The sequence below is a fragment of the Eutrema salsugineum genome, unplaced genomic scaffold (assembly GCF_000478725.1).
Source record: "Eutrema salsugineum unplaced genomic scaffold, Eutsalg1_0 scaffold_10, whole genome shotgun sequence".
NCBI lineage: Eukaryota > Viridiplantae > Streptophyta > Magnoliopsida > Brassicales > Brassicaceae > Eutrema > Eutrema salsugineum.
The window spans coordinates 9306461-9328200 of record NW_006256908.1 but is presented as its reverse complement, the minus strand read 5'-3'; the positions used below and the strand labels follow the sequence as shown (position 1 = coordinate 9328200).

Genomic DNA, 21740 nt, shown 5'->3' with positions numbered 1-21740 from the left:
AACTCAGCAGCTATATTTATGATTTTATGCAAAAAAAAGAATTGGTGGAAGTTTCATAAAGAAACAGAGCAATGTTTTTTTTTTCTCTAATAATGCGATGTTTTTAGAGGTTTAAGTGGAGTAATATTATTCTTTGCATGGTTATTCCCGTTTTACCTCTATCATTTGCTATTACAACAAAAATGAAATATCAAATTAACTACCTTATCTTAAAAAATACAAGTACATACAAATACAATTCACTTTTAGCTATTTTACTTTTAAATTATTTTCTTGGCCAAATACTAAGCATCAACATTGTTTTTTTCACGAATGGTTGAAATGAAATTTTGAGATCCCAATGCGAGGAAAAAACAAAAGATCCCAATGTAAAATCAATAAAAAACAAAATCACATATTGGCAACGAACTTATGGAATTTTCAACTTTTACCTCCACGCGCCGTTGTCAGAGAAATTTTTTTCCCCACTTGTGCGTAAAAAGGAAAAACGTCTGTGTCTCAGTCGGTAAACTTTTTTTTTTCTCATTTTCTCTCTCTCTTTGTATTTTTTTAAGTCTTTTTTTGTTTGCCGTATCTGTTGTCTAATCGTGTACTTCGTCTGGTTTTTTAAAAGCCTCTCCCTTTGGTCTTTTCGTTTTCTCTTCCATTTCGCCGACGAGAGAAAAAAAGTGAGAGATAAAATCTGTGTGATGGAAGAGGCTGCTCTTGAGTTTGTGATTTTACTTTTCAAGTTTATTTGGTGAGTAATTTTTTTTTTTTCAAGTCACTCTCTTATCTTAATAGAGTATGCTAATAGTGTTTTGGTGTCAGCATTTAATTTCCCCTGTTTGGTTTTCCTGGATGAAAATAAAAAAGACGATTACTTTTGTATAATTACGATAAGAAATCATTGCAAGTTTTGCTTAAAACCTTGTCAAGCTTTTGTCATTCTCATCTCTTGAAGATTCTTGAGTTTTGATATTCAATGAAAAGTTTTAGACTTTTCTTTCTTCTACACCTAATCCCAAAATTGAAAGCCTGAAATTGGCATTTCAAGTGTCAGATCTCTCATCACTGCAAACAATTGAAAAGATTGTAGATTGTTGGTCTTTGCGTTTCGATCTTGAATTGGAGAAAGTTTTGATCTTTCTTTTGGAAAATTGACGCAGATGAAGAAGGGATGGTGGTGAGATGGGAAGCAGTGATGTGTGGAGGAGCAGGAAATGAAGGAGAGGCAACGTTGGAGTGGTGAAGAAGATGCATTGTTACGCGCGTACGTGAGACAGTTTGGTCCAAGAGAATGGCATCTTGTCTCTGAGCGTATGAACAAACCTTTGAACCGTGACGCCAAGTCTTGTCTAGAGCGATGGAAGAACTATCTTAAGCCAGGGATCAAGAAAGGATCTTTGACCGAGGAAGAGCAGAGACTTGTGATCCGTCTCCAAGAGAAACACGGCAATAAGTGGAAGAAGATCGCTGCCGAGGTTCCCGGGAGGACGGCCAAACGGTTAGGGAAGTGGTGGGAAGTGTTTAAGGAGAAGCAACAGAGAGAAGAGAAAGAGAGTAACAAGAGAGTTGAGCCTATTGACGAGAGCAAGTACGATCGGATTCTCGAGAGTTTCGCTGAGAAGCTTGTGAAAGAACGTTCCAACGTTAACGTTGGCTCTGTTTCAGTTCCTGCTGCTGCGTCTATGGCTAGTACAAATGGAGGGTTTCTACATTCTGATCAAGCTCCTCCTCCTCCTAACCCTGTGATCCCGCCTTGGTTAGCTACTTCGAACAATGGGAACAATGTTGTTGTAAGACCTCCCTCCGTGACTCTCACCTTATCACCATCCTCCGTGGCTGCAGCTGCGCCTCAACCACCTATTCCATGGCTGCAGCAACAGCCCGAGAGAGGAGGAGTGGCAGAGAGCGGCCAGGCGGGTCTTGTGTTAGGGAGTATGATACCGTCTTGTAGCGGTAGTAGTGAGAATGTGTTCTTGTCAGAGCTTGTGGAGTGTTGTAGAGAGTTGGAGGAAGGGCATCGAGCTTGGGCGGAGCATAAGAAAGAGGCGGCGTGGAGGCTGAGGAGGTTGGAGCTTCAGCTAGAGTCTGAGAAGACTTGTAGACAAAGGGAGAAGATGGAGGAGATTGAGGCAAAGATGAAAGCTCTGAGGGAAGAGCAGAAGAACGCAATGGAGAAGATCGAAGGAGAGTATAGAGAACAGCTCGTTGGTTTGAGGAGAGACGCCGAGACCAAGGAACAGAAACTGGCTGATCAATGGACCTCTAAGCATATCAGGCTCACCAAGTTTCTTGAACAACACATGGGTTGCAGGTAGAGGCTTATAGACCGGCCCTTAACCAAACCATGAAAACACCTACTAAGATCTCCTCTCGAGTTTGTTGTATCGTGTAATGTAAGCTTTTTGTTTTGGCTTGTTTTTTTCTTTCTTTCTGTAATCATTTGGTGTCTCCCACGTTAATCAGACTTTTGGGTTCCTTTACTCAGCTTTTATTGAATGTGTTGTTGGTTTATCTTCTTTTATCATTTGGTGTCTCCAACGTTTTCTCAAGCTGGGTGTGAATTTAGGCATTGCTTCACAACTGAAAAGTTTCCATTGTTTATAACTTCAACTGATAGAAAGAAATGTACATGACATATAACTAGCGATAAAACAGAGAACTTGGATATATTTTAAAGAGAAAGAGGTCATTATTCACTCAAAACACAGATGAACTAAATAAAAAGAAGAATAAGAAACAAGATTTTTAACCATACTACAAACAGATCACCATAAATCCTTGAAAATGTCTTTGGCCAGAACCCCAAAATATAAAAGTAAGAAAAACATAGAGCAGCATAACGGAAGATTAAAACCCGGCTTGAGGAATGATCGGAATAACCCCGGCGGCGCTTCCTCTCAGAAAAATGATGAACTTTGAACTTAGAAGCATTTCCTGTGAACAATGGACGGTCCTGATTCGTCGTACTCTGCCTTTGCGATCCACATCTGCACAAGTTCAAGAATTATATTTAAACCGGTTTAGTTAAGCTGCAGGATAACTAGAGACTGATGAGAATTCAATTTATTAGGTTCACGCGAAGGAAAAGTTGAGACTTTTGTGTACCTGCTGGAAGGTACTGAGTGAGGCCAAGATGGACCCTCCAATCCAGACAGAGTATTTCCTCTCTGGAGGGGCAACAACTTTGATCTTCATGCTGCTTGGAGCCAAAGCAGTGATTTCCTTGCTCATTCTGTCGGCGATTCCAGGGAACATTGTGGTTCCACCACTGAGCACAATGTTACCATACAAGTCCTTTCTGATGTCGACATCACACTTCATTATGGAGTTATAGGTTGTTTCATGGATACCTGCATTCTCCATACCAATCATAGATGGCTGGTAAAGAACCTCAGGGCAACGGAACCTCTCAGATCCAATGGTGATCACTTGCCCATCAGGCAGCTCGTAGTTCTTCTCAACAGCTGAGCTGGTTTTCGCTGTCTCGAGCTCCTGCTCGTAGTCAAGAGCAATGTAGCAAAGCTTCTCCTTTATGTCTCTCACAATTTCACGCTCTGCTGTGGTGGTGAAAGAGTAACCACGCTCGGTTAGGATCTTCATAAGCGCGTCCGTGAGGTCACGACCCGCAAGATCAAGACGTAGGATCGCATGTGGAAGGGCATAACCCTCGTAGATAGGAACAGTGTGGCTCACACCATCTCCCGAGTCAAGCACGATACCTGCACACATTTAAATACTTTTACATACTGGAACATGTGCAAAGATTGAAGCTTTAAACCATAAGGATACAAAAGGGTTTCACTCACCGGTCGTACGACCACTAGCGTAAAGGGAGAGAACAGCCTGAATAGCCACATACATAGCTGGGGCATTGAAAGTCTCAAACATGATTTGAGTCATCTTCTCACGGTTAGCTTTCGGGTTGAGAGGTGCTTCAGTGAGTAGAATTGGATGCTCCTCGGGAGCAACACGGAGCTCGTTGTAGAAAGTGTGATGCCAGATTTTCTCCATGTCGTCCCAATTGTTGACAATACCGTGCTCAATAGGGTACTTGAGAGTTAGAATACCACGTTTCGATTGAGCTTCATCGCCAACATAAGCATCCTTTTGACCCATCCCAACCATCACTCCAGTGTGACGAGGACGACCCACAATGCTAGGAAACACAGCTCGTGGTGCATCATCCCCAGCAAAACCAGCCTATTCAATACAGAGACATAATCTTAGAGAGAAACCAAATGATACATTGTTCAAAGTATCAACAAACAAATCTAATGATTCTGGGTTTTGGCTCTACAGAGAGATCCGAAGGATTGATTTAAGAATAATACCTTAACCATTCCAGTTCCATTGTCGCAAACAAGAGGTTGAATGTCTTCACCGTCAGCCATTTTCTACCTTTCTGCAAACCAAAGGATTATTTTTTTATTACTTCAAAATCAATCTTGTATTCAGATATGAGAAATCATTTTGATGATGCATATAAATACAAAGAACAATACTAGAAAGACAAAATCAAACCTAAATGGAAGAAAAATGATATTATAGATCCAGAATCACTTAAACCAAAATTCCAATATTATAAAACTAAACGACATTTTCCAGAGAATAAAAGGAATTATTATTAAAAACAGTTGAAAAACATCAGTCGCGGTTGAAGATTGCTCGATTAAACAAATGACAATTGGTGAGGGCCAATACGATTATTAAATCGATAAACACAGATAGGATATTAGCTCATAGGATTTGAGGATAGAATCGAGTGAGGCAAATATGCCATCAATAGAGGAAGCAAGGATAACAAGACCCAGATCCACACAAAAAAACTCACATGATACGTACCAAATCAATTGAGAGAAACAACGTAAAATTGGGTATTCGAAAAGCAGTTTAAAGAGACTCAATATTACCTGAAATCGAGAGAAAAATAAACTGAAGGAAGCCCCAAGCGAAAATGATACGGCTTAAGGGAAGAAGAAGAAGAAGAAGAAGAAGAAGAAGAAGAAGAAGAAGAAGAAGAAGAAGAGAGAAACAATTGAAGGAGAAGCGGAAATGAGGCAGAAAAATGAATGGAGAGTAAATAAAAACGGGTCCAAAGGCTTCGAATTCGGCTCACCTCGTTTTTCCAGTTCTAAATTTATTATCATAAATGACCTTTTTAACCCTCTGCGGTTATCGCCAGTTTTGCAACTCGGTAAATGTATGATTTTCACGGGGTGATTCTGGATTTTAGTTTGGTTCGGTTTGGTTTTAGTTTAGATTTCGGTTTGTCCTTTGTGAACATTATAAGAAAACGCAGTGGCCATTGTTAAAGTGTTAAAGCCAATGAACAAGAAACAAATAAAAACAGAGTTCCATTTGTGAGATCAATGCGTTGGTTTTTGGAGTTTCTCTTTGGTTTGTGGCAGAGTTCTGTAAGATTGATTGAAGTCTAGGCTGATAGGTCTAAAAATTTCACATTATAGAACATAATCACATATCTATATATCAAGAAAGTTGCACTTGATTTATGCATTTGCAAATAAGTTATAGTTGCATTCTTATTTTAATAGATTTGTTTTTGGACGTGGTTCTGAGTTTAAAGGAAACTGAGCCTTGTTAACAAATCTCGTAGGTGTTTAGTTTATTTTACATTTTATGTTAGTGTTCTTTCTAATGGGGAAACTAATTGAATTTGGTTAAAAAAAAACAAAACCTTGGGTCTATTTGTGAGGTTGCTATCAGGTTTAAGGTTAAGTAAAAATATATAAATCCCACCGTTCACGGCAAGGTTTAGACATTCAAAAGTGCTTTGATCGGGCTGAGAAACTTGGTGACTCTTTGATCTTGAGATTCAACGGTGGGATTTGCATCCCAAATTGTTGGATACTTTATCTTGCCTTGCCAGATTTTTTATTAACTTCTTTATTCAATCGAAGACCAAATGGCGCAAGTGAAACTTCCCCATGCATGGGATTTCGTGGAAGAGATATTCTCTCGTGTTCCACTTCAATTTCTAGCTCGACATAGAACCGTTTGCAAACAATAGAACTTGCCCATCCTCAGTTCCTCATATGGACCAAATCCAAGTGGTAAACATCATCTCAATGATGATTTATAAAGTTAGATGTTTTCAGTTCTCTCTGTTTTTAAGAAAGGTCAACTTTCAGTGTTAAGTTGACTCATATAAGATGGAGATTATGGAGATTATGGTGACAAAAAATCAAAATTGCTGGGAATGGAGATAATGTGGTAAGGATGATGTTCATGACAGTTTATGTACGTATTGGTCATTGTTCTTATCCAAGTTACTTCATTAGTTAAAATAACTTCGAAAGGATCCTTCGAGTGTTGTAGTGATGAAAATCAAAAGCCTTGCATTTACATTGTGAGGGGCGATGCACTCAAGAAGATTCAATTAGATTTTGTTTGATAATCAGTTTAGACATAGTACCTATGAATAGTTGATCATCTAAGACTCCTTCTGATGTTTATATAAACATCATTAAAAATGGATAAATATGTAGTTCTGATTTCTTATAACTAATCATTTGCTACTATTTACATGAGATTTTTGTATTCTAAGTGAAACAAATACCAGAAAAATGGCCAGTAAAATATGAAACAAATAAGGAAGACAATTTTCGTTCATCAACTAATTTTTTTTCTTCTGAAATTTAGCTTTACCTTATTCCTACTCGGTCCTATATATCAGTATTTTATTTAATTTCCATTTACTTAAATACATTTTAAAGTAACATATATTCTATTATCAATTTTCACAATCATTATTTATATTATTTTTAATTTTGTAAAAACTATTTTATTTAATTTCCATTTACTTAGTAACTAGCTAATATACATAAATAATTTTTACAAAATAATATAAATAATGATTGTGAAAATTGATAATAGAATATATGTTACTTTAAAATTTATATAACCCAAATCAATGACAGAATATGTGTTGTACGTGTAATGTGTAAGAGACTTCATACTTTTACCATTTGTATTCTACAAACATGAATGTACCACTCCTCATTTAGTATGATAGAATCCAAAAAAATCTGTTTCTAACTATTATATTTTTAACCTTTTTTCTACTGACAAGAGAAAAGCTTATTCTACCAATGTTTCTTACATTTACCAATTCTGACTGAAAATTACAAACATGAATGTATATTTTATTAAAAATATTAGAGATAAATCAGGTAAATAGAAATGAGTATAAAAAGAGTAAATGACGATATAACGACATAAAGTTTGGATGTCATAGCAAAACTTCATTTTAAACCCAAAAATCCTCAACCACAACCTTCATTTAATAAATAAGACGGCGAAAAATAACATGTTACCAATATCTTTTTTCGTAACAGTTACATGAAAGGTAAGATAATCCAAAATCGCCAAGAAACACCAACAAACATTTTCTTTACCTGCAATCTATTCCCATTTTCTTAAATACCCATCAATTGTTTTGCTAATGGAGTACAAATACTTTAGTATATTTATCATTTAATATGAATATATGATAGAAACTAGAAAGAAAAACAAACAACTCTTACAATTCATAATCTTTAAATTTGTTATCTTGAAAATACTCTCATATAATTTAATATATAGTAGATATTTTTATATTCTCTTGAATATTATATATAGATATCTTACTAAAAAATAACAAAATATTCTATATAAGATATTATTTATTTCAGCTGAAATAATTATTTATTTAGATTGAATGCAACCATAAATTATAGAATCTTCAATAAGAGTTGGTCTTTCTATAAAAAAATATTGTGTTTAAAATTCGAGTGGTGACTTACAGTAATAATCCTAGACTAACATGAAATATTAGGTAGTAATAAACAAAACCAATCCTAAGCCTAAAAAAATATGATTGGGCTTGCGGTTTTAATTTTATATCTAATTAACCGACTATCAAAATTGGGCTTACGGTCTTAATTTTTATATCTAATTAATCGACTATTAAAATTGGGCTTACGATCTTAATTTTTATAGTAGTTAGTTTTCTACATTAGCACATCAAAGACATCAGCTTAAGTTAAGTTACTATTTCTTCGATATTTAGCAACTTAATTTTTTGTTTTTCAATGACCTTCCATCCTTCAGATTTTCAGGACCGGCTCAGGTAATAAATATGAGTTAGATGTGAAATTAAAGTCTAACGGCAACAATGTTTTTTTTTTTCAGGGGAAAAAAGGTTAGAATGCAAAAAGCGCACATGGCGTTTGGAAACGTAAAGGCAGACGTCAATTTGGTGCTTAACTTGCGAGAAGCAGAAAGGCATCGGCGATAATTTGTTTATTTTGTCGCCGAGATATTAACGATAAATTATATATCATAACGGTATTATGCCGCATGATGTCACATCGGGGTCTCCTTCTGAATTAATCAGAGGGTTTCAACTTTCAATACGTTATGTATGCCTTTAGACTCTCCTAGCCACAACCAACAAACTCGCTCAAATCTCCAATTCCTAACAAACCTGAAAAAATGCTTAAGTCAAAAAAATATACCCAAAAAACAATAAAAAAGAAAAGCTGACAATTTTCCTGATTAATATTCTTTACCACGTTGGATCTATCTATATACTTGGATCAATCATTAATTATCAATTCTTCTTCTTCTTCTTCTAATTATCTTTTCTCTCTATCTCTCTCTCTCTCTATCAAGAACAAGAGTTGTGTTTATTCTCTCTTTTTGGTGTCCTTTTTTTAGTTTCTCGAGTTTTGTAGATTTATTGATTATGTCGGAGATCACGAGCCTGAAGAAAGAAGAGGTAACGTTAGGTGATGAGGTTTCAGAGACGACGAAAGAAGACGCATTTTCAGACAGTAAACTCGTGGTTGAGATTTGTCGGAAAAGGAAGAGATCAGATGATGAAAAAGAAGAAGAAAAAGAAGAAGACGTGGAGGAAGAGAACGACGGATTTAAAACACCGACTCGTCCGGAGAATAGAATTGTGGTCAGAGAATGCCCACCGGCGCCGAGGAGAGGCCAAAATGAGTGTTCGGTGATGCACAGAGCTGGTAAAACAATGTCGTGCCGGAGACGGTTGAATTTCTCGCCGGAAGATGCCGCCAGCTCGTTTATAACGGATTTGCAGTGGAGGACGACGACAATGACGATCAAGAAATAAGTAAGAGATCAGAGAGAGACAGATGTTAACTTTTAGCTCTTATGATTTTATTATGAGTCACGTTTGGAAAATATCCGAACCTTTTTTTTTTTTTTTTGGCAAAAAGACAAAAACAAATTACTTGATTAAATTGGTATTGTGATTTTTAAGACTTCTTGATTCTCAAATATAGATTTCTGCAACCCTATACCCAAAAAGTTATAGATTTCTGTTTCGAGATGATGATTATTTGTCCATTGTTAGTTTTTTTTTTTACTTATGATCTCGATGACGTTTACTATATGTAATAGTTTCCACCCAGCTATTTGCTTCTATTGCTGATGTAGTGATGTTGTTCAGATCAATTTGGTTCTCAAATTCGAAATAACTTAAACATGTTTCTCACCTTTAATCTATACGATTGCTTATATATAGTCTTATGATCTTTTAAAACTTGAATTATTCGTATGATATTAGAGTTCGAAGTGCACAATCAGCTAATTTGCTTATATTGCTGATGTTGCTCAGATTAATTTGGTTCTCAAAGTCGAAATGACTTAAATATATATGTTTCTTATCTTTGTGTTAAGCCAGTATGGTTTGGCGATTGCTTATATAGTCTTGTGATCTTTTAAAACTTGAATTATTCGCATGAAATTAGAGTTCAAAGTGCACATTCAGTTAGTAGTACTTAGTCAACAATGTAACCAAACCAATAGGCAATAACCTTGAGATAGCGCGCGTAAGCTACGTTACATATTTTGTTGACAACTGTATTTTTATTTATATTCTTGTTTACCAATATTCACTCACAACGAAGATGATATGGTAAAGTTAAAGTAGGTAAAAGAAAGAGAGAGACAGATAGAGAAATAATGAAAGTAGAAAAGGGAGAGAAACATGAAGAAGAAGACAGGACAAGAAAAGAGAATGGATATAGAATTTTATAAACGCTTTAGAGGTCGAGGCCTTATTTAAGTTCCTTCGACTTCTAAAGTTGGAACATCCAATGCTAATTTTATCTAAAAAAGCCTACGACGAGAACTCTCAATCGTCTCATCATACCTTAAGCTTCTTCCTTTTCTTATGGATCTTCAAAATCTTTTTTGTTTAATATTTTCTTTCTTTTTTTCCATTTCTTTCTTTTATGGCCGTTATGTTCGTTTCGTCTACGTTACTCTCTTCTTTTGTGTAGCTTTCGGTTTTGTTGACCTGTCTCCTATTTTGTTAATTAATTGACCATTTAATAATTTGATTGCAGCTTGAATGAAACGTTATGGTGATCTCATTCCAAACAAACAAAAAAGAGAGAGAGAGATGGGAAAGGGAGATATATATCTTCACTCTGCCTAACAAATATAAAAGATTACTAAGTTAACATGAAAATATGTTTGATTATATAGCTCATACTACAAAATTTCACACAAACAATTACAAAATTTAATATCGTTTTGCTCTTCTTTAAAAAAAACAGATTCTTAATCAAGTTTAGATCGAATTCTATATTAATTCGTGAGATAATCCGTACACATCAAATTTTGTCAAAAATTAAACAATTTTAACTAATAGAAATACTCAGTGTTGGTCAAATGGGAAGATGCTTAAAGTTTCCAGCCATATTACTACTAAGGCGTCGGCCCAAATTTTCTATTTAACAATATATAATGATTAAAAAAGTGTTTCTTCCATTGAAAAGTTAAGAAACATGTTTTTCTTAGGAGATAGAACATGTTTATTTGTGAGTATTATATATATATAGTAGATAGAAAAACTAGCAAAATTTCGAGTAGAAATGTATGTAGGAACGAATGTTAAAGACTTAAAGTAGTGCATCTCACATTGATATTGGTATATGATCAGCTGGTTTTTACCAAAAAATATTATGATCAGCTGGTTTGGATAATTGATATTGGTGATAACCTTGCCATTTCCTGTTAGTTGTTCAAGAATTCTTTTTTTTTTTTTTTGGGCAAGTTTTAAGAATTCTTTTCTTAAATAGTCGTTTTTTAGTTTTAGTTTTCTCAAGATTCTGCACGACAGTACGAGGAGTATTTAAGGAGACTGTTGCATACATAGAAGAATATTGGGATAAGGTTTTGCTACCAACATTTTTCAATTAAATTTTACCACAACTTGGTTTCTCATCAATGACGCGTAACATAAAAAACAAAAAAAAATCTGATTGATTTACTAGAACTATGGTTACAGGTTCCTCTTAAGTCAATCAATACAGTGTAACAAATATGAAAAATTTCGCAAATTCTTCGCATATGGAACATATGGAACATACGTACATACGGCATTTGTTTTGGGATTTATGGCATATGAATTTGAAACTTGAAATATATCGTTAGTCCATCTATTACGAGAAAAGCATTCAAATCTTTACCCCCAAGTTATTGCTTTTAAATTTTGATTGCACATAACCAAAGTTGTCTTTTACGTCTACTATCTAACTTATCATGCTTTGTATATATATTGCAACTTTTTAGTAATAGGATGTATACATATATAATGTTTATGTGTACAAATAGGAATACAGACATTTACATGTGACCAGTGCTAACTAAGTAAGCATGTTTCTTTGTGTATGCGTGTCATAAAATACTACCAGAACACTAATCAACAGTAATGGCACATAAAATTCGATTCAACCGAACTTCACACATAAAAATATATTATCCAAATTCTTTGACCCAAAACCCTCGGCCACTTTAGAACATAAACTTTTTAGAAGCTCAGGAAAAAAAAACAATTAGTCTTGACTCTTTTCAGTTTGACAAAAACCATCATAGCTCGAATTAAGAAAAAAAAAAAAACTAATTATCAAACGAGATTGCTTTGGGCCTGTGCCTTATTCCATCAAATATAACTCGGTTCTAATTTTATTAAGTTTCCATAGGTTCAATCTAAAAGCCCAATAAATATTTAGCTAATAGGCCCAATTGGTAAAAAATCCTAGGGTTTTCCTTTTTGTCAATGTATACATATAAAACTCCTTTTTCTCAGTGATCGTTGTTTCGCAGCGGCTGCTTGTTGATCAGAGAAGAAGGTACGAGATCTGATCACTCCCTCCCTCTCTCTTTGATATCATTGTTTAAGTTCTCAAATCCATTTCTTCATTAGTTTCGTTAACGATTTGAGTTATTGCAGGTAAAAAAAATGGCAGCACCACAAGTGAAGACCGGTTTGTTCGTTGGATTGAACAAAGGCCACGTCGTCACCAGACGCGAATTGGCTCCTCGTCCTAATTCTCGCAAAGGGGTAATCAATCTAGCTTCCTTTAGACTTGAGAACTAATAGAGTCTTATAGATTGCTTGAATAGTGTTTCTGTGTTTGAGCTCTGTTTGACTGTATCTATCTTGGTTTCATGTTTTGTCTTCTTTGGAAGACGAGCTTAGAGATGGGAATATAACTTGCTTTAATTCTGCCACCATGTGAATTCATTAGGTTACTAGAGCTTGAAATGTTGGATTCTACATGTAATCTTGTTAATGTTGAGTTTCTGAGCTGAGAAATAGTGTTGTCTTGTGTGATTGCGTTGTTGACATTTTTGTTTTGGATTGGCTGCATCTTATTAGAAAACGAGCAAGAGGACATTGTTCATTAGAACATTGATAAGGGAGGTTTCTGGGTTTGCTCCTTATGAGAAGAGAATTCAGGAGCTTCTCAAGGTTGGCAAAGACAAGCGTGCTCTTAAGGTTGCTAAGAGAAAGTTGGGTACCCACAAGAGAGCCAAGAGGAAGAGAGAGGAGATGTCTGGTGTTCTCCGCAAGATGAGGTATCATGTTGATTTCATCTGCTTCAAAATCAGTTCTTTTTTTAACTTTTCTCTTCATTCCTCGAGATGTTCATCCATTGTTATGCATATTCATTTGCTAAAGATATGTGTCTTATTGTGTTTTATCGACAAAAGTAATGTTTACTGAATTTTGGTTTTTGTCTATCGACTTGCAGGTCTGGTGGTGGTGGTGTTTCCGAGAAGAAGAAGTGATCATATTAGTCTTCCTTTTGCGTTATGGGAGCTATGTTATTTTTGAAACTCTTAAGTTTTTGTTCGGTCTTGCTTGTACTTCCAAAAACCTCTCTTTGCTGTCTTTTGTTAGGAATGCGGATTAATGTTGTTGCACTCTGTTCCGTTTTATTAAAGCTTTTTAAACTTCTTTTATTGAGAGAATATGGCAAAAAATGCTCTTAACTCTTTTATTAGAAAACTACGATCGAATCCTTTTTCTTAAAGAGCCAAATTATGCAGTGTCAATGCTGTTCAACATTGGGAAACTTGTGTTATTTTGGGGTTTGTGATGGTCCTAGCTTAGATCTCTAATCTTTCTGATCCCCACTTATCTATTGGTTTTTTCAAGAACTGGAACCGAGCGGTGTTAGAAGCTTAATAATTGGCTTGATTAAAACTTGGGGATTTCCACAGGCACTCAGAAACATCTAGGGAACTCGGTAAAAACTTGATTAAAGAGTAAAGTTGGGGATTTTTAGAATTCTTCCAACCCAAATAACCTAAAGTTTAATAACATAGCTAAATGGCGTTAGTAGCACTAACTGACGCATTTCTTTTTACCATTTTTTCCTACTTATTATTGCTAAGGTTTTGAATTTGGTTCCCCTTTGTTCGTTTAGGAGATCCATTATCAAAGTAGGCCCCAATAATTGTAGCCCAATAACAACCAATACGGCTTTATTTGTAGTAATGAGCTACAAAAACAATCTATTTAGGGCCTCTTCAAGGAATTATAAACTCGTAGCTCAATCAAATATGTAATATAGTAGTGTCCCTAACAGCTTGCTGGTGATGGGTCTTCAGAGATTCCAAAGATTTAGTCGCTTTGAATCAGTACTAGTAGCTTATCTATTCGGTGGCTGAGAGTTTCCAAGCTCGCTTGGTTTTTTTCATTCCCTTTAGATGCTCACGCGTTGCAATGTATGATGTGAATTTACATGTTCAAAAGTTACTATAAGTTTCTATTTAAGACTTTTGATTGCCTAAAATACATCGTATCATTTAAAGATAAGAAAAAAATGGAATTGTACATACATATGTGCATGCACAATTATATAAATACAAATACGCTTGTGTACTTTTTAAAGTGTGGCTAATAAGGAATCTTTGGTCTGAAGATGAAGAACGTGTGTGGTTGATGACAACGTGAGGAAGAAACGTGACAAGGCAATACTACTAAGAGATTATAATCCCTTCTCCACTTTATCCACATGTATGATCCTTATATTTACATCGATCAATCACACCTAAAAGATGATAGAGACTCTGACTCTAGATCCTTTTATCTATTTTAAAAAAAAAACATGCACTTATTCACATATCCAATCATATTTCAATTATATATGATCAGAGGTCAAGAGAACCAATTAATTTGATTACAGTTTGGCTAAATGTGAATCTGTAACTACCAAGTCATGTTCAACTCTATGGTACGTATAGAGAATTAAATATAATTAAATTTAAAATGTCTTGCTCTTGGCAGAAAGAGATTATAATCATATTTTGTTGCAAAAAGAAAGTCCATGTTCAATTTAAATCCTTAGAATATCCATTGGAAACTTGTGGCATTTACATATGATAGATGTTACCGTCCAAGCCGCCACAATATCGTTATCTACACAAGACACAGGATATTTCCACTTCAAAGCGCGGGTACCAAAAAGATGCAGTTTTTGTTACAAGCAATTGCTAACGCAACGTAGGATTTTTGTTTTCTCAGATTCGGCAAAGATACGAAAATGGAATCTCAAATTTCATTGCCCTCTCATCAGGTATATACTTAGAGTTATACTGACCAGACTATTGTTGACCATAACACAATACAAAATCAATTTGCTGATGTGTCTGCATGGTTTGGACTTTGATCCGTCTTAGCGGAACTGGTCCTAGACACCTACAAGTCGGATCAAAACCTAGCCATATTATACTGATTTCTACATATTCTTTTACAACATATAGCATAGATGTTAATGTTGTCGTTACTCGTTACGAATAAGTAACAATATTGTAACTGCCTAACTGTCTGTAAAAAATGCAACTCTACATTTTTTCTGTTAACATCATGAAACCTAAATTATTTTTTAATATTTCCAAATAGATTGTGTCTTAATCAGGCGTTTAGGAACTCCTAGACGCCAATTTATATATCATCGATGTTCTTTTTCTGATTTTTATTTATTTTTATATATAATCTGTTATCAATGGGCTGTCTCGAGCCGATCGATTGATTTACTTCTTTTGGCCAAAATAGACGTGATTATGTATCCAAGCGACGTGGTCAATTAATGGCCAAGATCTACGGTTTTTTTATAACACATGGCATTATAGTAGCTAGTATCCAAAATTGGGAAGATCCTTGCAAGTGTTAGGATATTCAACTACAGTAACGCGATAGCATGATTCAGAATGTAGATATTCTTATTATAACACTTGTACCATTGCCATCAAAAAAATTTCAACACATATACTTATACTATTTGTATTTTACTTTACCATCGATAAATTTGAAATTTCAATTAACTTGCTTTAACAAGTATTTGTATATGTCAGAGGAACAAAAATAATTGCGAAATTATATATGTTTCTTTATTTATAGTCACAGGGAAACTAAGTTATCATTTACATGCTGTAAAAGTGAAAGCTGGTACACAAAAATGCTGGTCGTCGTCTATATATGCCTAGACCTTAGGCAGAAATCAATACATATGTGTGTATATAAATGCACAGAAATGCATACAATATCAGGTGACAAGATTTAGCTTGGATTTCTGAGCCACATGCTACAATGCTTCTGTTGGGGATTCCTCACATATAGTACTCAGTCTTGCAAGTTATAATATCTTATATATTTTGATTTTTCCTACCCTAATTTGTTTCATTATCGAAATTTTTGTAATCATATTTAACCTCTTCATTTGAGTGGAAAATTGAGTTTGAACCCCAAGTCCGAACTGAGTTATAGTAACCAATATATCAATATCATTAATTCTGGTCACCTCACCTAATTCAAATTATTATGTCAAACTGTCAATATGATAACTTGTGAAAATAAACAACTTTTGATAGTATGTTGATGATTATGTTTAGTAAATCAAAATAGCCAAATTATGGGAGATTGGGCAGGTTTTTATTGTGTGGCTTAGCTTTATAGGTTTGAATGTGCTTTATTCCATATCTGTGAGCAGCATTGGTACTTGCAAAAGCAGAAACAATCATCTAATTTAGATTCCTTTCTTTCACTGTGAACCAATCCTCCCTTTGTTTAGGACCCAACAAAATAATTTTTTATATAATATATCTCTGTCCTTTTGTTTTTGAATAATCCTTTCCGCGAGGGACAAGAGACTACATATTTCTCATTTCGTCTGTTTTTTTACAACTTTGGTTTACGAAAAATGAATGTTTTTTATTTCTGTTGTAAATATAAATTTTCAGTTCTACTTTACTTATTACTATTGAAGTCAATGGAGTGTAATTCTTACTTAAATTGATAAACTCAACTAAAATCATAAAACATCAAATTTAAACAAACAAAATATTTTGAATAAAGAAAGAGAGATATAGGAAATTTGTTGTTCTTTTAGTTATATACAATAATGAATACAACGTTAGAGTTTGGTACTTGAAGAACTAAATAATACTATAGAGCATTATTATTTTATCATAAATAATTTAAATACTGTAAAAGATGAATTATCATGGATTCATAATGTAGAAAGACAGTTAAAAAAAAAAAACTGTAAGTGGAATGGAACAAGGGAGGAAACTAATAATGATCAAATCAATAGATACTTGAGAATGAGTTCTTCTTCTAACACCTAAACAGTGAAAAAAATGGATGACGTGGCCCACACAAACTGATAAAAAAGCAAATTTGTCGCCTAGTGAACTGTGTACACTCGTTCCAAAGCGCGTCAAACTGACATCTCAAGATTAAAATTCTCGTCCCGACATTGATTCTCTGCTTCTGTCCTTAAATGTTTCATAGTCACATGTAAGAAAACCCGGCCGTCATCTCAATTCTCAAGTTTTGCTAAAGTAACATCTAATTATCTAAACTGTAAAATCTTATAACACAAAATATACTATAAATCGTACTCAAAATGGTAAAAGACAAAATCACCAACACGCTAATAAACAACATACTGAGATAGTACAGTAAATCAAACACACAATTTTAATTTTTCTCACACAATTACATCTCCATCGTTCCGAAATCAACCAAAGTAATGCGTAAGAAATCTATTTTTTTTTTTGTTTTTTACTTTTGGACATAAATAATGAAAGATGAAATCATTAAACCTAAGATTTTTTAAATCATTAAACCTAAGATTCTTTAAATCATCTCCAACGCAGGATGACAAGGGTATCACAAGTGGGCTTGCATTTTTATAAAGATTTAAAAATTAAAAATGAAATCTATTTTCAGTCATACGATAAACCTGTATAACTCGGATATCACTAAACATGTGGCATTTTTTTATTGGCTCGTGGGTGAAAAAAAAAAAATAATCTAATATTATTTTATTTTGATGATTCAAAAAAAAAAATTTAATAAATATCTATAAACTCTTCTCATGAATACCATGGTTGGAGATACCTTTACTCTTAATTCAGTTTCGTCACTTATTGGAAAGTTTTATAAATTGGTTTCGTCAATTCAACCCAGTCACAACAATCAATTGTTTTTTAAAAAAAAAAATAATAATAATAATCGCTATCTACATCTCTTTCGTTCCTCCATTATATTCTATGTAGCCTCGCGAATAAATCAATATTCCTTGTAAAGATCATGTGTTTTCTTGTGTGTACACACATACCTTTCAGTTAGACCAAAATACGTCTAAAATAAATAACTTATAAACTTTGTATCAGAGGTTAAGATTAATCCTTAAAGCTGTTATATTTATATTGTTTTCTCTTATTTTAATTGAAAATTGATCAAGACATACACCTGGATGATCCAACCATAAAACCAGAACTATTGATTTCAGATTACTTGATTTTGGGATTCATTTCTGATCAAAGTACAGATTTGAAGGAAATATGCTATTGGGTTGATTAAATTTACCACACACATAGACACGTTTATTGTCCCTTTCTAAATATATTTCCGCCAAACTTAACCAGACCTATCAAGCCAAGACTTCTTCAGATTTAGTTCCTAATTCAGAAATATCTTTTCATCATATCATGAGTCATGACAAGTCTCTAATACGTCTATTTGCTTGGTTCAAGTATTTCTCTTGTCATTGCATGTAGTATATTTTTTTTGGTAAGTTCCAATGTTACGCGCTGATTTAGACAAATAAAAATACCCAATACTAAAAAACTACGTACATACTCGTCTTCATACTCTGGTTTAGAACATAAGGTACATGTACAAGTAGCGATGTGAGAACTTTCAAATCAACTCAATAGTGAATTAGTGAATCTTTTCAGACATGGTTTCTGGCGAGATTAATTAAGCTCTGTGTATCATATAGGAGGCTGATCAACTCGTTAGAGATTCACATACTATTTAAATTTTTAGTCTAATTTCTTCCAATTATACACTTTATTCAAAGTCGAAAGCAAACTACGAAGAAACCTTTAGACCAAAATAGTGTTTTTTGGTTGTTTCGGTTTACAAATTATATAGGCTTCTAAGTATGCCCGTTAAAAAACGAACTTACAAAATCTAATAATTAACAACACACATTATGATCTAGGACAAAATAAACTTAATGTTTAGACGAAAATCAGTGAGAAACTAATGAGCTTACGCAAAATATGTATCATGATTTTAATTAAGATTGATAGATATGGATTCATGTAAATATAAGTTACTAATTAAGTAGTTTTGATACTAGTGATCAAACTCAAAAGATTACAAAGCAACAGTGTTGACAAAAAAGAACAAAGGGACAGTCTCAGACACATCCAATAGCTTAAGCTACATATATAGAACCGTAGATCGAGAACAAGAGAAGTCGTAAACAACATCAACCAAAACAAAACGCAAAGTAAAACAAAATTAAACTAAAACTAGTAACTAGGGTTTTCATCAATAAGTACCCATAAGTTGTTCTTTTTTTTTTGGTTGGAATCAACGAGAAGAGCCGAAAGTAGAAAGATCAGTCCAGGAAGAGCCATTACCATTGACATTAACCCATTTATAAGGATTATCTTCAACTTTAACCGAAGAAAACTGTGACGCCAGAGCAGCAGAGATTGACGCAGAAGTTATCCTCTGCGACTCAAAAGGGTAAAACCCATTTGAAGATGGATTAGGATTAGAAGAATCCTCCAAGTTTCCACCTCCAAGACTCGGCTGCATATGATGTGACGTCGATCTCCATTCATCAACACAGCTCATAAGCGAGCCACCAGAATTTCCCATGTGGATTGACCTCAAGTCTTGATTCAATCCTCCGTAGTTCAACAAGCTCATGCTGTTGTCAGTTTTTGTATTATCTGTCAGATCTCCGAGATGATGGTTATAAGTAGGATTCATTTGCCTCCCCGGAGACAAAATCTGGCTCAAGATACTCTCTTGGCTTCCTCCGTAGTTCGCCGAGAGAATCGCGCTTATGGTGGATGCATTCCCGGAGGCGGCGGAGGAGAAGCTTGTGTTGTTGCTAGTGGCGGTGCTGTTATTATTGTTGCTGCTTTTACTACGCCTGTTTCTCCGGCAACCACCACCCACAGGGACGTTACGTAGGGCCCCGCCACGTGTCCAGTATCTCCGGCAGGTTTTGCAGAAGTGGCGTGGCTGAGTGAGGCTGTAGTTGTTGAAGTAGCAGAACTTGGTGTTGGTGGATTCGCATCTTGGACATTTCAATGCAGCCTCGGGCATGGCTACGTTTGCTTGTCTTGCTCTGTCCACCATGGATCCTGGTCGGATCGAGCCGCCGCCTCCGCTCCCATTAGACGGCTGCGGTTGTGGCTGAAGCTGAGGACGAAGAATATGACCGCCACTACCTCCGGTTGCTGAGGCTCCTGAGCTGCTCTGATTGTAATTGCTCGTAGGAACCTAAAATAAATTTTGATATTGATAAGAAATGAGGAATTGTTGAGGAAATTGGACAAGAATATTCAAGAACATGCTATGTAAGATATTTTTTGTGTCTTTTACTTTTCTTGCTTTGAATCAAGATTACTCTTTTAGAGTTTGATTCCAATATTAGAACATACTGATTGCTAAGCAAGAAGATTTTTTTCTTTTCTTCTCTTTTTGATTCTTTGAATGAAGATATCTCTTTTTGATTTTGAGTCAAAAATTATAACATATAATTGCTAAACAAGAAGAATTTTTTTGTGTTCTATATAAGAAGTGAATATATGGAATAGTTAGGCACTTACTTGTTGCCAGTTGGATGAATCAAGATAAGCTTGGATGGAGGAGAAAACCATGGTTATACTCTCTTTGTTTTTCTCTTTTGATTTTATTCTTCAAAATTCCTAAAGTAAAGTTATATTCTTTTTTTCGTTCCTCTCTTTTTCTTGGTGGGTGATATGAGAACTAGAGTAGCGGAATCAGACCAAAGAGAAAACAAAGCGCAGAGAGAATGAGAACGAAGGGAGAGAAAGGAAGGTTGAGTGTGAGAATGAAGATGGCTAAAATTTAAAGTGGCTGAACCTTTATATATATTTATGTCCACATATATACATATGTACATAACAATAATTTTTATTGGGAATATTGAAGAAAATAAGTGTCATATATATGTAATTATTAGGGTTTGTGTTCCATATGGGGTGGGACTGACATGATTCTTTTTGTTTTTTCGCTTTAACTAGGGTTTAAATTTCTTATCACTAGTTTCATATAATATATTATAGACGTATATTTTCTTAGTACATAAGCTTTTATCTTGTGCCTTGTGATGGCCATCGCATCATAGATTCACACATTTAGACCGAGATTTATAGAGTAAAATCAACTTCGCCTTACCCATAATATTTGACTTATATTAATATAATTGTTATATGATACATAAAAAGTGTTCTTGACATAATTTCTATAGAGTAGAAAATCATCTTTAGCCAGTTAATAAATTTAATATCGCTTTGGATTGCTTTGTATAATTAATCCATATATGACAAGAATACTTTTTTGTATTTAGTTAATTAAGTAGAAAACAATTCAAAGACAACAATGTAATCGAAATGGATGAACTCCTTCAAATAAAGTTAACCCTTGTCTTAAAATAATGATCACAATTTGTTTTGGTATATATATTGATTCAACTTAAAGAATCGAATAATCTCTCGTTAATAGTGTGATTATATATAGTTGATTTCTGTGTAGATTGATCCGAGTAGAATATATGGAGTGAATTTAGGAGACAAAAGTGGTAAGTAGACCGAACTTCGAGGTGTTACACAATGATTATAATAGGATCGTTGATCAGATAATGATTTAGTATAATTATTTGAAAACAAAAAAAGAAGATCAAAGAGATTAAAAATAGGAAAAAGTGGGTAATATGGGTGCTTTGGTCGTTGGACGACAGCCGAAGCATCGTGACCGGTCCATCATGTTCCCTCTCTCTCTCTCTCTGCTTTGGTTTGCTTTTGTCTGCATGGCAATATCTGACTCTCTCGTAGATGTGATTGATCTGCACGCTCCCTCG

General features: G+C 34.5%; 5 protein-coding genes across 6 annotated transcripts; 3 read left to right on the top strand and 2 right to left on the bottom strand.

Annotated features, from left to right (window-relative positions):
• Positions 1–578: 578 nt before the first annotated feature.
• LOC18026977 (transcription factor AS1) lies at positions 579–2509 on the top strand. Its single transcript, XM_006410890.2, has 2 exons — positions 579–739; positions 1149–2509. Exon 2 carries the CDS (start codon positions 1203–1205, stop codon positions 2301–2303), a length of 1101 nt encoding a protein of 366 aa, XP_006410953.1. The 5' UTR covers positions 579–739; positions 1149–1202; the 3' UTR covers positions 2304–2509.
• Positions 2510–2629: 120 nt separating this feature from the next.
• On the bottom strand, positions 2630–5073 carry LOC18026976 (actin-1). The gene is made up of 5 exons (XM_006410889.2): positions 4899–5073; positions 4320–4390; positions 3795–4188; positions 3094–3707; positions 2630–2975 (listed from the first exon to the last, which is right to left on the bottom strand). Exons 2-5 carry the CDS (start codon positions 4377–4379, stop codon positions 2910–2912), a joined length of 1134 nt encoding a protein of 377 aa, XP_006410952.1. The 5' UTR covers positions 4380–4390; positions 4899–5073; the 3' UTR covers positions 2630–2909.
• A 3569-nt stretch (positions 5074–8642) lies between these two features.
• Positions 8643–9339, top strand: LOC18026975 (cyclin-dependent protein kinase inhibitor SMR12). Its single transcript, XM_024148424.1, has one exon. The coding sequence runs from the start codon at positions 8735–8737 to the stop codon at positions 9125–9127; it is 393 nt and encodes a 130-aa protein (XP_024004192.1). The 5' UTR covers positions 8643–8734; the 3' UTR covers positions 9128–9339.
• A 2771-nt stretch (positions 9340–12110) lies between these two features.
• LOC18026974 (60S ribosomal protein L36-2) lies at positions 12111–13305 on the top strand. Of its 2 annotated transcripts, none has more exons than XM_006410887.2 (4): positions 12111–12158; positions 12260–12370; positions 12689–12888; positions 13065–13289. In XM_006410887.2, exons 2-4 carry the CDS (start codon positions 12269–12271, stop codon positions 13099–13101), a joined length of 339 nt encoding a protein of 112 aa, XP_006410950.1. In that variant the 5' UTR covers positions 12111–12158; positions 12260–12268; the 3' UTR covers positions 13102–13289. The 2 variants fall into 2 exon arrangements, with proteins under 2 accessions (XP_006410950.1, XP_024003734.1); XM_024147966.1 differs by having other exon boundaries at positions 12120–12160; positions 12263–12370; positions 13065–13305.
• Positions 13306–19029: 5724 nt separating this feature from the next.
• Positions 19030–20605, bottom strand: LOC18026973 (dof zinc finger protein DOF2.4). Its single transcript, XM_006410886.2, has 2 exons — positions 20467–20605; positions 19030–20137 (listed from the first exon to the last, which is right to left on the bottom strand). The coding sequence occupies exons 1-2, from the start codon at positions 20515–20517 to the stop codon at positions 19211–19213; spliced, it is 978 nt and encodes a 325-aa protein (XP_006410949.1). The 5' UTR covers positions 20518–20605; the 3' UTR covers positions 19030–19210.
• Between the last annotated feature and the right edge of the window lie 1135 nt (positions 20606–21740).

Excerpts from the sequence above, each read along its gene's own strand:
- LOC18026977 (XM_006410890.2), top strand. The coding sequence starts at position 1,203 with ATGAAGGAGAGGCAACGTTGGAGTGGTGAAGAAGATGCATTGTTACGC.
- LOC18026976 (XM_006410889.2), bottom strand. The coding sequence starts at position 4,379 with ATGGCTGACGGTGAAGACATTCAACCTCTTGTTTGCGACAATGGAACT. Across the intron at positions 4,189-4,319 it reads ATGGAACTGGAATGGTTAAG|GCTGGTTTTGCTGGGGATGA; the intron begins GTATTATTCTTA and ends TGTATTGAATAG. Across the intron at positions 3,708-3,794 it reads CGCTAGTGGTCGTACGACCG|GTATCGTGCTTGACTCGGGA; the intron begins GTGAGTGAAACC and ends AAATGTGTGCAG.
- LOC18026975 (XM_024148424.1), top strand. The coding sequence starts at position 8,735 with ATGTCGGAGATCACGAGCCTGAAGAAAGAAGAGGTAACGTTAGGTGAT.
- LOC18026974 (XM_024147966.1), top strand. The coding sequence starts at position 12,269 with ATGGCAGCACCACAAGTGAAGACCGGTTTGTTCGTTGGATTGAACAAA. Across the intron at positions 12,371-12,688 it reads GTCCTAATTCTCGCAAAGGG|AAAACGAGCAAGAGGACATT; the intron begins GTAATCAATCTA and ends GCATCTTATTAG. Across the intron at positions 12,889-13,064 it reads GGTGTTCTCCGCAAGATGAG|GTCTGGTGGTGGTGGTGTTT; the intron begins GTATCATGTTGA and ends ATCGACTTGCAG.
- LOC18026973 (XM_006410886.2), bottom strand. The coding sequence starts at position 20,517 with ATGGTTTTCTCCTCCATCCAAGCTTATCTTGATTCATCCAACTGGCAA. Across the intron at positions 20,138-20,466 it reads ATTCATCCAACTGGCAACAA|GTTCCTACGAGCAATTACAA; the intron begins GTAAGTGCCTAA and ends AATTTATTTTAG.